This window comes from Trichomycterus rosablanca, chromosome 16 (assembly GCF_030014385.1).
Source record: "Trichomycterus rosablanca isolate fTriRos1 chromosome 16, fTriRos1.hap1, whole genome shotgun sequence".
Classification (NCBI taxonomy): domain Eukaryota; kingdom Metazoa; phylum Chordata; class Actinopteri; order Siluriformes; family Trichomycteridae; genus Trichomycterus; species Trichomycterus rosablanca.
This window is the reverse complement of record NC_086003.1, coordinates 27,328,612-27,345,457: the sequence shown is the minus strand read 5'-3', so window position 1 is coordinate 27,345,457 and position 16,846 is coordinate 27,328,612. Positions and strand designations below refer to the sequence as shown.

Below are 16,846 nucleotides of genomic sequence, written 5' to 3'. Positions count from 1 at the left end.
TTGTAGCTGTAGAATGCAAAACGTTTTAAAGCAGCTGCAATAAAAATGCTAAATTTTGAGGAACCACAATATTTAAAACTAAAAAATACAAGAACACAAGAAAATCATCCATTAAAATGTAAAGAAATGAAGCAGAAAAGACTTTAAAAAACGCTTTATGTGTATTTATTTTAACGTCATGTTTTACACTTTGGTTACATTCATGACAGAAACGGTAGTTACTCATTACACAAGATTCATCAGTTCAAGTCTTTAATATTAAACACGGACAATTTTATGTCTCCAATTCACCTCACTTGCACGTCTTTGGACTGTAGGAGAAAACCGGAGCACCCTGAAGAAACCCCTGCAGACAAGGGGAGAACATGCAAACTCCACACAGACAAAACCCAGTATGCTCCACCTGGGAATCAGAGAAACAAGTTATATTTTATCAAGTGTAACCCACATTACATACTACATTTCTTATACTGACACTTTTACCCTTTATTACATAATAAAAACAGATTTGTATTCATAACTTCAATAGCATTTAAAGAATATAGATAGAATACAGACAGACAGACAGACAGACAGACAGACAGACAGATACTTTATTGATCAATTGCAGGACTTTTTTTTTGTTACAGCAGTTCACATCAGACAAACAACTTGTTACATACAACATCCACTGACAGAGTATTAAAACAAGCTAATAAAGAACAGGAATATCTCTGTACATGTAAACATTAGAGGTTGGTGTATGGCTAGCATATAATTATAGTAGGTATTTATTTTAAATTAATATAATTTATGGAATAGTCTGATTGCAGCTGTTACTAAAAGGTGGCAGCATTTTTGTAGTAAAAATGCAGTCTGGGAAGCACAGATGAGTTTATTTTTTTTGCGTCATCAGGTTTATCTGTCTTACAAAATATCTCTTTTTTATGTAATAGTACTTTGATCAATATTCAATTGTTCTTACTACATATTACTGTTTATTATTTCAGCACTACTCCCATCCAATAAAGTGTATCTGACGCTCAGTCTGATTTAAAGAGAGCAGAATTACAGTATTAATGAGAGATTTAGATGTGTGGGGTGAATTAACACAGGCTGCCCACCGCACAGTGTTTGAGACTTTTATTTTGAAAACAGTTGAGACATTTTCATATCCTGCTTCTCACCGTGTTCGTAATAAACGCGGTAAAGTGTTGAGGACTCAGCTGTTCATGTGAGATAGTCTAGTGTAACTTCATTATTATTATTATTATTAATATTATTATTAATCTGTGGGATTATATGGAATATAATTCTGTTATAATCTCTGTGTTTATCTCCACACTGCACTTTAACTGAAGGTAAAGTAGTAAAACAGCAACATACAGATAATAAGTTTATTCACTCTGTTATACTGGAACATTATTTATTATTTATTTATTTAAACACTTTTACATCAATTATTATGTTTTCCAGTAACGTAATTAAAATAAAAAATATAATGTCTATAAAGATGCATTAAGTTGAATTTTCTAATGTTTTGTAATGAGCTTAGTTGATGTGTGTATATATATGTGTGTGTGTGTGTGTATATAATATATATATATATATATATATATATATATATATATATATAATCATGCAAATACATATAACATATATATGTATATAAGCATGTTTTTATAAATATATATATACACATAATATACATACACTGTGCATATACAGTGTATCACAAAAGTGAGTACACCCCTCACATTTCTGCAGATATTTAAGTATATCTTTTCATGGGACAACACTGACAAAATGACACTTTGACACAATGAAAAGTAGTCTGTGTGCAGCTTATATAACAGTGTAAATTTATTCTTCCCTCAAAATAACTCAATATACAGCCATTAATGTCTAAACCACCGGCAACAAAAGTGAGTACACCCCTAAGAGACTACACCCCTAAATGTCCAAATTGAGCACTGCTTGTCATTTTCCCTCCAAAATGTCATGTGACTCGTTAGTGTTACTAGGTCTCAGGTGTGCATAGGGAGCAGGTGTGTTCAATTTAGTAGTACAGCTCTCACACTCTCTCATACTGGTCACTGAAAGTTCCAACATGGCACCTCATGGCAAAGAACTCTCTGAGGATCTTAAAAGACGAATTGTTGCGCTACATGAAGATGGCCAAGGCTACAAGAAGATTGCCAACACCCTGAAACTGAGCTGCAGCACAGTGGCCAAGATCATCCAGCGTTTTAAAAGAGCAGGGTCCACTCAGAACAGACCTCGCGTTGGTCGTCCAAAGAAGCTGAGTGCACGTGCTCAGCGTCACATCCAACTGCTGTCTTTGAAAGATAGGCGCAGGAGTGCTGTCAGCATTGCTGCAGAGATTGAAAAGGTGGGGGGTCAGCCTGTCAGTGCTCAGACCATACGCCGCACACTACATCAAATTGGTCTGCATGGCTGTCACCCCAGAAGGAAGCCTCTTCTGAAGTCTCTACACAAGAAAGCCCGCAAACAGTTTGCTGAAGACATGTCAACAAAGGACATGGATTACTGGAACCATGTCCTATGGTCTGATGAGACCAAGATTCATTTGTTTGGTTCAGATGGTCTCAAGCATGTGTGGCGGCAATCAGGTGAGGAGTACAAAGATAAGTGTGTCATGCCTACAGTCAAGCATGGTGGTGCGAATGCCATGGTCTGGGGCTGCATGAGTGCAGCAGGTGTTGGGGAGTTACATTTCATTGAGGGACACATGAACTCCAATATGTACTGTGAAATACTGAAGCAGAGCATGATCCCCTCCCTCCGGAAACTGGGTCGCAGGGCAGTGTTCCAGCATGATAATGACCCCAAACACACCTCTAAGACGACCACTGCTTTATTGAAGAGGCTGAGGGTAAAGGTGATGGACTGGCCAAGCATGTCTCCAGACCTAAACCCAATAGAACATCTTTGGGGCATCCTCAAGCGGAAGGTGGAGGAGCGCAAAGTCTCGAATATCCGCCAGCTCCGTGATGTCGTCATGGAGGAGTGGAAAAGCATTCCAGTGGCAACCTGTGAAGCTCTGGTAAACTCCATGCCCAGGAGAGTTAAGGCAGTTCTGGGAAATAATGGTGGCCACACAAAATATTGACACTTCAGGAACTTTCACTAAGGGGTGTACTCACTTTTGTTGCCGGTGGTTTAGACATTAATGGCTGTATATTGAGTTATTTTGAGGGAAGAATAAATTTACACTGTTATATAAGCTGCACACAGACTACTTTTCATTGTGTCAAAGTGTCATTTTGTCAGTGTTGTCCCATGAAAAGATATACTTAAATATCTGCAGAAATGTGAGGGGTGTACTCACTTTTGTGATACACTGTATGTACAGTGTATCACAAAAGTGAGTACACCCCTCACATTTCTGCAGATATTTAAGTATATCTTTTCATGGGACAACACTGACAAAATGACACTTTGACACAATGAAAAGTAGTCTGTGTGCAGCTTATATAACAGTGTAAATTTATTCTTCCCTCAAAATAACTCAATATACAGCCATTAATGTCTAAACCACCGGCAACAAAAGTGAGTACACCCCTAAGAGACTACACCCCTAAATGTCCAAATTGAGCACTGCTTGTCATTTTCCCTCCAAAATGTCATGTGATTTGTTAGTGTTACTAGGTCTCAGGTGTGCATAGGGAGCAGGTGTGTTCAATTTAGTAGTACAGCTCTCACACTCTCTCATACTGGTCACTGAAAGTTCCAACATGGCACCTCATGGCAAAGAACTCTCTGAGGATCCTAAAAGATGAATTGTTGCGCTACATGAAGATGGCCAAGGCTACAAGAAGATTGCCAACACCCTGAAACTGAGCTGCAGCACAGTGGCCAAGATCATCCAGCGTTTTAAAAGAGCAGGGTCCACTCAGAACAGACCTCGCGTTGGTCGTCCAAAGAAGCTGAGTGCACGTGCTCAGCGTCACATCCGACTGCTGTATTTGAAAGATAGGCGCAGGAGTGCTGTCAGCATTGCTGCAGAGATTGAAAAGGTGGGGGGTCAGCCTGTCAGTGCTCAGACCATACGCCGCACACTACATCAAATTGGTCTGCATGGCTGTCACCCCAGAAGGAAACCTCTTCTGAAGTCTCTACACAAGAAAGCCCGCAAACAGTTTGCTGAAGACATGTCAACAAAGGACATGGATTACTGGAACCATGTCCTATGGTCTGATGAGACCAAGATTAATTTGTTTGGTTCAGATGGTCTCAAGCATGTGTGGCGGCAATCAGGTGAGGAGTACAAAGATAAGTGTGTCATGCCTACAGTCAAGCATGGTGGTGGGAATGCCATGGTCTGGGGCTGCATGAGTGCAGCAGGTGTTGGGGAGTTACATTTCATTGAGGGACACATGAACTCCAATATGTACTGTGAAATACTGAAGCAGAGCATGATCCCCTCCCTCCGGAAACTGGGTCGCAGGGCAGTGTTCCAGCATGATAATGACCCCAAACACACCTCTAAGACGACCACTGCTTTATTGAAGAGGCTGAGGGTAAAGGTGATGGACTGGCCAAGCATGTCTCCAGACCTAAACCCAATAGAACATCTTTGGGGCATCCTCAAGCGGAAGGTGGAGGAGCGCAAAGTCTCGAATATCCGCCAGCTCCGTGATGTCGTCATGGAGGAGTGGAAAAGCATTCCAGTGGCAACCTGTGAAGCTCTGGTAAACTCCATGCCCAGGAGAGTTAAGGCAGTTCTGGGAAATAATGGTGGCCACACAAAATATTGACACTTCAGGAACTTTCACTAAGGGGTGTACTCACTTTTGTTGCCGGTGGTTTAGACATTAATGGCTGTATATTGAGTTATTTTGAGGGAAGAATAAATTTACACTGTTATATAAGCTGCACACAGACTACTTTTCAATGTGTCAAAGTGTCATTTTGTCAGTGTTGTCCCATGAAAAGATATACTTAAATATCTGCAGAAATGTGAGGGGTGTACTCACTTTTGTGATACACTGTACATATACAGTTTATGTATGTATGTGTGTGTGTGTGTGTGTGTGTGTATATATGTATGTATATATACACACGTGTGTGTTTGTATATATGAGTATATATCAACTAGGCATAACATGAGCACTGATAGGTGAAGTGAATAACACTGATTATCTCTTCATCACGGCACCTGTTAGTGGGGGGATATATTACGCAGCAAGTGACATTTTATCCTCAAAGTTGATGTTAGAAGCAGGAAAAATGGGCGAGCGTGAGGATCTGAGCGAGTTTGACAAGGACCAAATTGTGATGGCTAGATGACTGGGTCAGAGCATCTCCAAAATTGTGGGGTGTTCCTGGTCTGCAGTGGTCAGTATCTATCAAAAGTGCTCCAAGGAAGGAACAGTGGTAAACCGGCGACAGGGTCATGGGCGGCCAAGGCTCACTGATGCACGTGGGGAGCGAAGGCTACTGTAGCTCAAACTGCTGAAGATGTTTGACCGTTCCCCACTGTGTTTCCCCATTCATGCCAGCATGAACTCCACAAGTTTGTGCAAAATCAGATGATCCATGTTCTCCCAGCATGATTTCACAACATTCCAAAGAGCATCTTGTGATGTTACTGAAACTCGAACCTTCTCTGCTCTGCAAATGCTTTATAGTTTTTAGGTCAGAGGAAAGTCTAAGTTCCAGAGCTGACGTCCCTCACTGAGTTTCAAGCCCGGCCTGTTGTGCCATGCTCACAGCCACTGAATTATATCAGATTGTTAAATGAATCATGATAATGATTAAAGGAAATTTAATTAAAACAATCTGCAAATGCTTATTTTGGTTAGCAGTGGTTTTCTTTTTGCCATCCTGTCATATACTGACTGTAGCTAAGGCCGAGTCCTTGGAGAATTGTAAGCAGACTGACCACTCCTGGGTGTCTAGAGCTTTAAGCTGACTGTTTATAAATAATCTGCTTTATTTCTGGCTAGTCTGTTAGACTCAGGAAATCGCTGTTTGCTTATTACACTAGTCCATGCACTGAATCTACTGACCTGATGCTCTGTGCCGGTTCAGATCATGGCGGTGCCGTTCGTTCAGGATTGGGATCTGGTCCAGACCCTAGGAGAGGGTGCTTATGGAGAGTAAGTATCTACTGAACACCTCTAACCTGCTTTGTGATATTTGTGATGTTTCCGTTCTTCCTTTCATCACCCCCTGCGATGCTCGTTTTTAGGGTGCGCCTGCTGGTGAACAGGAAAACCGAGGAGGCGGTGGCAGTGAAGGTGGTGGATGTGTCCAGTGCCAAGGAATGTATGGATAATGTGAAGAAAGAGGTGTGTGTGCACAAGATGCTGTCGCACCCCAACATAGTGCGCTTCTACGGGCACAGAAGCGAGGGTTCCATTCACTACATCTTCCTGGAGTACTGCAGTGGTGGAGAGCTCTTCGATAGAATCGGTGAGAGCGCTGGTCGTACCGTGATTGGTGTTTTGTGTGTTCGGTGGTATCGCTCAGTCGAACAAATCTGATCTCAGTCGAAAAAACAGATGTTTGCTTTGTGTGACAGAGCCAGATGTGGGGATGCCGGAAAAGGAGGCGCACAGGCTGTTCCAGCAGCTGATTGCAGGAGTGGTAAGTAACGGCATTTTGTTTTATTCACATTTTCAGCATTTAGCGGACGCTTTTATCCAAAACGACTTACAGTACTGTGACCGTATACTGTCTAAGCAATTGAGGGTTAAGGGCCTTGCTCAAGGGCCCAACAGTGGCAGTGGTGGGTCTTGAACCAGCAACTTTTGGATTACTAGTCCAGTACATTAACCACTAGGCTACAACTGCTTAACACTAACATTTATGTGTGGATTATGTGTGATGCCGATCATCGATTAAAGAAATCTGACCCTCCCTTCCTCAGCCGAGAGAGCTTGAACCCTCTGCAGTGGAGAGCGAGTGTATTAGACTGTGCTACCACCCGAGCGCCTGGGAACTGCAAATTTAATAACTAAAATCAAAGGCTCTCGTATATAGAGCTGTTGTAAGATCTTTCCCTTTCTTTCACTCTAGCCATCCATCTCTGAGATCCAGGTTCGAAAGATCTTAGAGGTGCTATCGTCCGGTCAGATGTCAGCACAGACAAGATTGGCTATGTCTGGTGGGATGAAGCGCTGCAATGACACAGCAGCATTGCTTGTGATGAAAAGGCAGACTTGATACCAAATACTAACTGAATGTCCTAAATGTATTCATTTATTAGGATTTTAACGTCATGTTTTACACTTTGGTTACGTTCATGACAGGACGGGTAGCTACTCATTACACAAGATTCATCAGTTCAAGTTTAATATAAATTTTGTACCTTCAATTCACCTCACTTGCATGTCTCTGTACTGTGGGAGGAAACCCACACAGACACACAGGGGGTCCACCTGGGGATCGAACCCAGGACCTTCTTGCTGTGAGGCGACAGTGCTACCCACCGAGCCATCGTACTTACGGCAATGACGATCTACTGCAGTACCAAATACTATGAGAAACGTCTTTATAATGATGCAGAAATAAAAACAGTTCTCTAGTTTTTGGGAAAAATTGGTCTAAAAAAGCGCATTTAAAGAACATATAAGGACACTTATAACACTTAACAAGGACTATAAACTAAAATATGAGATTAAGCTACCTTTCCTGTCAGGAATGTAACCACTTTGTAAGTAAAATATTTAAATAAATAAATAAATAAATAAAGCTTAATGCAATGCATTGGCCCTCTTCACAGTGTGTTTATGCCTGTTTATGCACCCAATGATACCATTGCGACACTGACCTGGATAGAGCAGTTGATGGAAGTAAAATGAAATGAAAAAACAACCTGCACATCTATACTAGGCAGCCGCTATAACCAGCTAATCATGCTTCTCTTACAGGAATATCTGCACAGTATTGGGATCACGCACAGAGACATCAAACCAGAAAACATCCTGCTGGATGATAAAGGTGATTTTCCTTTTATTAATGCCTGGATTAAAAGCCTTTATTAGAGTGAATATTCATTATTTGCTGGTGTATTCTTTTCCCAGACAACCTAAAGATCACAGATTTCGGGCTGGCTACCATGTTCCGGCACCGTGGGCGTGAGCGCCAGTTGTCTCGACTGTGTGGCACGTTGCCTTACGTTGCCCCGGAGCTGATGTCCCGCGCAGAGTTCCACGCTCAGCCGGCCGACGTCTGGGCCTGCGGCATCGTGCTCACTGCCATGCTGGCTGGAGGTGAGATGCAGTCTGGTCACAGTGAAGCTGTCACCTGTCTGTGCACATGTAAGTCTCACTGATGAATATTTCCACTTGTTTGTCTCACAGAGTTACCGTGGGACCAGCCGAGTGAAAGCTGTCAGGAGTACAGTGACTGGCTGCAGAAGAAAACCTACCTCACACCGTGGAAAAAAATCGATTCACTGCCTCTCGGTAACTAAAAGTTTAAACTGACACTAATGTTGAAACATGCTGAACGTCCCTGGAAAAGACGACGTCTTAAAGGCAGCACGTGTTGCTCTAAGATCTCAATGTACTTTTCTGCATTAATGCTGCATCACAGAGTGTAAATGACCTTTACCAAGAGTACTGACACCCCCCATACCATGACACACCCTGGTACTGACACCCCCCATACCATGACACACCCTGGTACTGACACCCCCCATACCATGACACACCCTGGTACTGACACCCCCCCCATACCATGACACACCCTGGTACTGACACACCCCCATACCATGACACACCCTGGTACTGACACACCCCCATACCATGACACACCCTGGTACTGACACACCCCCATACCATGACACACCCTGGTACTGACACGCCCCCATACCATGACACACCCTGGTACTGACACCCCCCCCATACCATGACACACCCTGGTACTGACACACCCCCATACCATGACAGACCCTGGTACTGACACGCCCCCATACCATGACACACCCTGGTACTGACACCCCCCCATACCATGACAGACCCTGGTACTGACACGCCCCCATACCATGACAGACCCTGGTACTGACACGCCCCCATACCATGACACACCCTGGTACTGACACGCCCCCATACCATGACACACCCTGGTACTGACACGCCCCCATACCATGACACACCCTGGTACTGACACGCCCCCATACCATGACACACCCTGGTACTGACACGCCCCCATACCATGACACACCCTGGTACTGACACGCCCCCATACCATGACACACCCTGGTACTGACACACCCCCATACCATGACACACCCTGGTACTGACACACCCCATACCATGACAGACCCTGGTACTGACACACCCATACCATGACACACCCTGGTACTGACACACCCCATACCATGACACACCCTGGTACTGACACACCCCATACCATGACACACCCTGGTACTGACACACCCCATACCATGACAGACCCTGGTACTGACACCCCCCCATACCATGACACACCCTGGTACTGACACCCCCCCATACCATGACACACCCTGGTACTTACACCCCCCCATACCATGACACACCCTGGTACTGACACCCCACCATACCATGACAGACCCTGGTACTGACACACCCCCATACCATGACAGACCCTGGTACTGACACACCCCCATACCATGACAGACCCTGGTACTGACACCCCCCCATACCATGACAGACCCTGGTACTGACACACCCCCATACCATGACACACCCTTGTACTGACACACCCCCATACCATGACAGACCCTGGTACTGACACCCCCCCATACCATGACACACCCTGGTACTGACACACCCCCATACCATGACAGACCCTGGTACTGACACACCCCCATACCATGACAGACCCTGGTACTGACACCCCCCCATACCATGACAGACCCTGGTACTGACACGCCCCCATACCATGACAGACCCTGGTACTGACACGCCCCCATACCATGACACACCCTGGTACTGACACGCCCCCATACCATGACACACCCTGGTACTGACACGCCCCCATACCATGACACACCCTGGTACTGACACGCCCCCATACCATGACACACCCTGGTACTGACACGCCCCCATACCATGACACACCCTGGTACTGACACGCCCCCATACCATGACACACCCTGGTACTGACACACCCCCATACCATGACACACCCTGGTACTGACACACCCCATACCATGACAGACCCTGGTACTGACACACCCATACCATGACACACCCTGGTACTGACACACCCCATACCATGACACACCCTGGTACTGACACACCCCATACCATGACACACCCTGGTACTGACACACCCCATACCATGACACACCCTGGTACTGACACACCCCATACCATGACAGACCCTGGTACTGACACCCCCCCATACCATGACACACCCTGGTACTGACACCCCCCCATACCATGACACACCCTGGTACTTACACCCCCCCATACCATGACACACCCTGGTACTGACACCCCACCATACCATGACAGACCCTGGTACTGACACACCCCCATACCATGACAGACCCTGGTACTGACACACCCCCATACCATGACAGACCCTGGTACTGACACCCCCCCATACCATGACAGACCCTGGTACTGACACACCCCCATACCATGACACACCCTTGTACTGACACACCCCCATACCATGACAGACCCTGGTACTGACACCCCCCCATACCATGACACACCCTGGTACTGACACACCCCCATACCATGACAGACCCTGGTACTGACACACCCCCATACCATGACAGACCCTGGTACTGACACCCCCCCATACCATGACAGACCCTGGTACTGACACACCCCCATACCATGACAGACCCTTGTACTGACACCCCCCCATACCATGACAGACCCTGGTACTGACACCCCCCCATACCATGACAGACCCTGGTACTGACACCCCCCCATACCATGACAGACCCTGGTACTGACACACCCCCATACCATGACACACCCTGGTACTGACACACCCCCATACCATGACAGACCCTGGTACTGACACCCCCCCATACCATGACAGACCCTGGTACTGACACCCCCCCATACCATGACAGACCCTGGTACTGACACACCCCCATACCATGACACACCCTGGTACTGACACACCCCCATACCATGACAGACCCTGGTACTGACACCCCCCCATACCATGACAGACCCTGGTACTGACACACCCCCATACCATGACACACCCTTGTACTGACACACCCCCATACCATGACAGACCCTTGTACTGACACCCCCCCATACCATGACACACCCTGGTACTTACACCCCCCCATACCATGACACACCCTGGTACTGACACACCCCCATACCATGACAGACCCTGGTACTGACACACCCCCATACCATGACAGACCCTGGTACTGACACCCCCCCCATACCATGACACACCCTGGTACTGACACACCCCCATACCATGACACACCCTGGTACTGACACACCCCCATACCATGACAGACCCTGGTACTGACACCCCCCATACCATGACAGACCCTGGTACTGACACACCCCCATACCATGACAGACCCTGGTACTGACACACCCCCATACCATGACAGACCCTTGTACTGACACACCCCCATACCATGACAGACCCTGGTACTGACACACCCCATACCATGACACACCCTGGTACTGACACACCCCATACCATGACACACCCTGGTACTGACACCCCCCCATACCATGACAGACCCTGGTACTGACACACCCCCATACCATGACACACCCTTGTACTGACACACCCCCATACCATGACAGACCCTGGTACTGATACACCCTCATACCATGACACACCCTGGTACTGACACCCCCCCATACCATGACAGACCCTGGTACTGACACCCCCCATACCATGACAGACCCTGGTACTGACACCCCCCCATACCATGACAGACCCTGGTACTGACACGCCCCCATACCATGACAGACCCTGGTACTGACACGCCCCCATACCATGACACACCCTGGTACTGACACCCCCCATACCATGACAGACCCTGGTACTGACACACCCCCATACCATGACAGACCCTGGTACTGACACGCCCCCATACCATGACAGACCCTGGTACTGACACGCCCCCATACCATGACAGACCCTGGTACTGACACCCCCCATACCATGACACACCCTTGTACTGACACACCCCCATACCATGACAGACCCTGGTACTGACACGCCCCCATACCATGACAGACCCTGGTACTGACACGCCCCCATACCATGACAGACCCTGGTACTGACACCCCCCATACCATGACAGACCCTTGTACTGACACGCCCCCATACCATGACAGACCCTGGTACTGACACCCCCCCATACCATGACAGACCCTGGTACTGACACGCCCCCATACCATGACAGACCCTTGTACTGACACGCCCCTATACCATGACAGACCCTGGTACTGACACCCCCCATACCATGACAGACCCTTGTACTGACACGCCCCCATACCATGACAGACCCTGGTACTGACACCCCCCCATACCATGACAGACCCTGGTACTGACACACCCCATACCATGACAGACCCTGGTACTGACACACCCCCATACCATGACACACCCTTGTACTGACACACCCCCATACCATGACACACCCTGGTACTGACACACCCCCATACCATGACAGACCCTGGTACTGACACGCCCCCATACCATGACAGACCCTGGTACTGACACGCCCCCATACCATGACACACCCTTGTACTGACACACCCCCATACCATGACAGACCCTGGTACTGACACGCCCCCATACCATGACAGACCCTGGTACTGACACACCCCCATACCATGACAGACCCTGGTACTGACACGCCCCCATACCATGACAGACCCTGGTACTGACACGCCCCCATACCATGACAGATCCTGGCTTTTGGACTTGTTCCTGATAACAGTCTGGATGGTCTTTTTCATCTTTGGTCCGGACACACCCCATACCATGACAGACCCTGAACAGCATTAATTTTTTCCAAAAAAGACTTGGAACGCTGATTCATCTGACCACAATACACATTTCCACTGTGTGATGGTCCATCCTAGATGCCTCAGAGCCCAGAGAAGTCGATGCCGCTTCTGGACATGGTTAACATAAGGCTTTTTTTTTGCACAGTAAAGTTTTAAGTATCATTTGTGAAGTAACTCTGTATTGTAGTGCTTGACAAAGGTTTGCCAAACTAATCCCTCACCCATGTGGTTATATCAGCTATTGTTGAGTGGCGGTTCTTGATGCAGTGCCGTCTGAGGGATCAAAGATCACAGGCGTTCAGTTTCAGCTTGCGCCCTTGGCCTTTACGCACTGAAATTCCTCCCGATTCCTTGAATTGTTTAATGATATTATGCACTGTAGAGGAAGAAATACTCAAATCCCTTCCAGTCGTTCTTTGAAGTAAAGAGGTAGGTGTATCATGCTAACATTGACATTTGTGGAAGACATCTAACAAGGTAACATTTTGAATCCATGTATTTTAATGCCGTACAACATCTGCTTCTTTTTTAGGTCTATTAACGAAAATTCTGCTCCATAGTCCCGAGGACCGGATCACCATTCCTGAGATCAAAAAGCACCGCTGGTTCAGCAGGAGCTTTAAATCAGGTAGGTTGATTAATATCGATAGGTTGATTTTCCCTGCCAGATGTTTAAATTAACCATCATATCCAGCAGATGTGTTGATGATAAATGACTAATAATAAAGCGTGTGTGATTGTTGTGTCTGCAGCGATAAAGAGGCAGAATGACGGACACGTGACTAAATCTCTGCGGTCCGACTCTGAGCGACTGGGCCGAACGAACAGGTCTGTGACTAATTACAATTACTGCAGAATTCAATTTCTTTACCAAGTGTACCGTTTAAGTGATGATAGGAACGTTTCATGCCGCATGTCCTTCATTTTTGGACCTTTTTGTGTCTGCAGTGACGACCGGGTTCAGATCTCCAGCTCTCAGCCGGAGCCGCAGGGCCTGTGGGAGGTCAGGGATGATGTGGTCCACACCAACGGAGCTCATGTCAGCTTCTCCCAGCCCACCTGCCCTGATCACATGCTGCTAGGAAGCCAGCTGTTGGGCACTCCGGGTGCTAGTCAGGTAAAAATGCTTTAACGTATGAGCCGTTTGTGTGGTTTCGATCCATTCTGAATGATTAATAGTAGCTTAGGCCCTTAATCCTTTATTGTTTGCATTATATACACGATCAGCCATAACATTAAAACCACCTCCTTGTTTCTACACTCACTGTCCATTTTATCAGCTCCACTTACCATATAGAAGCACTTTGTAGTTCTACAATTACTGACTGGAGTCCATCTGTTTCTCTGCATGCTTTGTTAGCCCCCTTTCATGCTGTTCTTCAATGGTCAGGACCCCCACAGGACCCCCACAGAGCAGGTATTATTTAGGTGGTGGATCATTCTCAGCACTGCAGTGACACTGACATGGTGGTGGTGTGTTAGTGTGTGTTGTGCTGGTGTGAGTGGATCAGACACAGCAACGCTGCTGGAGTTTTTAAACACCTCACTGTCACTGCTGGACTGAGAATAGTCCACCAACCAAAAATATCCAGCCAACAGTGCCCCGTGGGCAGCGTCCTGAAACCACCAACTGACCAACTCAAACAGCAGCAATAGATGAGCGATCGTCTCTGACTTTACATGTACAAGGTGGACCGACTAGGTAGGAGTGTCTAACAGTGGACAGTGAGTGGACACGGTATATAAAACCTCCAGCAGCGCTGCTGTGTCTGATCCACTCATACCAGCACAACACACACTAACACACCACCACCATGTCAGTGTCACTGCAGTACTGAGAATCATCCACCACCTAAATAATACCTGCTCTGTGGTGGTCCTGACCATTGAAGAACAGGGTGAAAGCAGGTTAAAACAGTATGCAGAGAAACAGATGGACTGCAGTCAGTAATTGTAGAACTACAAAGTGCTTCTATGTGGTAAGGGGAGCTGATAAAATGGACAGTGAGTGTAGAAACAAGGAGGTGGTTTTAATGTTATGGCTGATCAGTGTAGCTCAATGCAGTAAATAAAAATTATTAACCTTGCTGCTTCCATGAGCTCTAGTGAATAAACGTCTTGTTTCTCAGAATACATGGCAGAGGCTGGTGAGGAGAATGACCAGGTTCTTTACCACACTGAGGGCAGAAGCGTCCTGTACGTCCCTCCGCGACGTCTGCATCGGCATGGGTTACACGTGGAAACAGAACTGCACCAACCAGGTACGGCGGGTTGCAGGTTAATGCGACGTGCCGAGTGCTAGAACGCGGATGTTAAGGTGCAGTATAATGGCCGCTTTGTTTTCTTTTCCTTTCAGGTCACCGTGTCCACACTGGATCGCCGGAACAATAAGCTGATCTTTAAAGTTCACTTTCTGGAGATGGAGGAACGCATTCTGGTGGATTTCAGGTTGTCACGGGTAAGTAGCACCTCACGAATGATGAGTGCTGGTATCTTGAGCTCACGAATAAGAATATCAGCTCTGCTACCAGCAAGCCGGACGCCTGTACGGACAATGATTGGTTCGTCCAAGGGGGGAAATGCCGGAGAAGATTCCTCATAATCGATGGTGCCTGCACATAGATAATGGTGATTGGTGCGTGACTCTCCGTGCGCGATACAGATCTCTATATGAACCCATCTAGTGCAGGTGAAAAGAAGCGGTCAGCTACTACACACGTGCTGGAGGGATTGTGTGTTAGTTATGGCCTTCCTCAGTCATGAGTCAAGGTCTGCAGTAGATATACAAATAGAAATATAGATCGGGAAATTGGATATGACTAAATTGGCAGGAATGCATTTTAAAAAGGTCAGCATCATAATTTTTTTATTTATTTCCTCCTGTTTTTCAGGGTGATGGTCTGGAATTCAAGAAAATATTTATAAGCCTCAAACAGAAGCTGTCGGACATCATCAGTAACCAGAAGGTTCCTGTAGTTTTTACATGATTTATATAATCATCTGTGTTGAGCTGTGATCTCTCTCTCTCCTCTCTCTCTCTCTCTCTCTCTCTCTCTCTCTCTCTCTCTCTCTCTCTCTCTCTCTCACACACACACACACACACACACACACACACACACACACACACACACACACACACACACACACACACACACACTCTCTCTCTCTCTCTCTCTCTCTCTCTCTCTCTCTCTCTCTCTCTCTCTCTCTCTCTCTCTCTCTCTCTCTCACACACACACACACTTGTCTTGTTCTTGTTTGGTTTTACATGTTTTTACTTGTGTCTGTCTTCTTGGTGTAAGCTGTAGCACTCTCTCAGTTCATTTTGGTGTGTTTACAGGATTTGAGGGTGTGGAAACGTGGTCTTTATGAGGGTTTCTCCCTTATTGTTGAGTTTTTGCTGTGAAATATGAATTCCAGCCCTCGTTTCTTGTTCTCGTTTTTAAGGTTTTTTTCCGTTAGTCATGTTATGAAAAACTGACAATAAATTAAATATTCCTCAAAATGATGTATTTTTGTTTTAAATGACCTGCCGAATACCCGTTTTTACAGGGTGTCCCTAAAGTCTGGACACACAGGAAATATACAGGGGTTGGACAAAATAACTGAAACACCTGGTTTTAGACCACAATAATTTATTAGTATGGTGTAGGGCCTCCTTTTGCGGCCAATACAGCGTCAATTCGTCTTGGAAATGACATATACAAGTCCTGCACAGTGGTCAGAGGGATTTTAAGCCATTCTTCTTGCAGGATAGTGGCCAGGTCACTACGTGATGCTGGTGGAGGAAAACGTTTCCTGACTCGCTTCTCCAAAACACCCCAAAGTGGCTCAATAATATTTAGATCTGGTGACTGTGCAGGCCATGGGAGATGTTCAACTTC

The 16,846-nt window shown here is 46.4% G+C and overlaps 1 protein-coding gene across 2 annotated transcripts; it reads left to right on the top strand.

Moving 5' to 3' along the window:
• The first annotated feature begins 1,197 nt into the window (after positions 1-1,197).
• On the top strand, positions 1,198-16,467 carry chek1 (checkpoint kinase 1). 2 transcript variants are annotated; one of them, XM_063011490.1, is made up of 13 exons: positions 1,198-1,213; positions 6,037-6,104; positions 6,197-6,420; positions 6,530-6,594; positions 7,881-7,950; positions 8,034-8,222; positions 8,313-8,417; positions 13,495-13,590; positions 13,715-13,790; positions 13,911-14,079; positions 15,092-15,223; positions 15,319-15,420; positions 15,854-16,467. In XM_063011490.1, the coding sequence occupies exons 2-13, from the start codon at positions 6,040-6,042 to the stop codon at positions 15,947-15,949; spliced, it is 1,389 nt and encodes a 462-aa protein (XP_062867560.1). In that variant the 5' UTR covers positions 1,198-1,213; positions 6,037-6,039; the 3' UTR covers positions 15,950-16,467. The 2 variants fall into 2 exon arrangements, with proteins under 2 accessions (XP_062867560.1, XP_062867559.1); XM_063011489.1 differs by lacking the exon at positions 1,198-1,213 and adding an exon at positions 1,257-1,340.
• Positions 16,468-16,846: the final 379 nt, after the last annotated feature.

What these genes read in the sequence shown, in the direction of transcription:
- chek1 (XM_063011490.1), top strand. Translation starts at nt 6,040, where the DNA reads ATGGCGGTGCCGTTCGTTCAGGATTGGGATCTGGTCCAGACCCTAGGA. An exon ending in CAGCAGGAGCTTTAAATCAG is followed by an intron (nt 13,591 to 13,714) that starts GTAGGTTGATTA and finishes TTGTGTCTGCAG; the next exon opens with CGATAAAGAGGCAGAATGAC. An exon ending in CGACTGGGCCGAACGAACAG is followed by an intron (nt 13,791 to 13,910) that starts GTCTGTGACTAA and finishes TTGTGTCTGCAG; the next exon opens with TGACGACCGGGTTCAGATCT.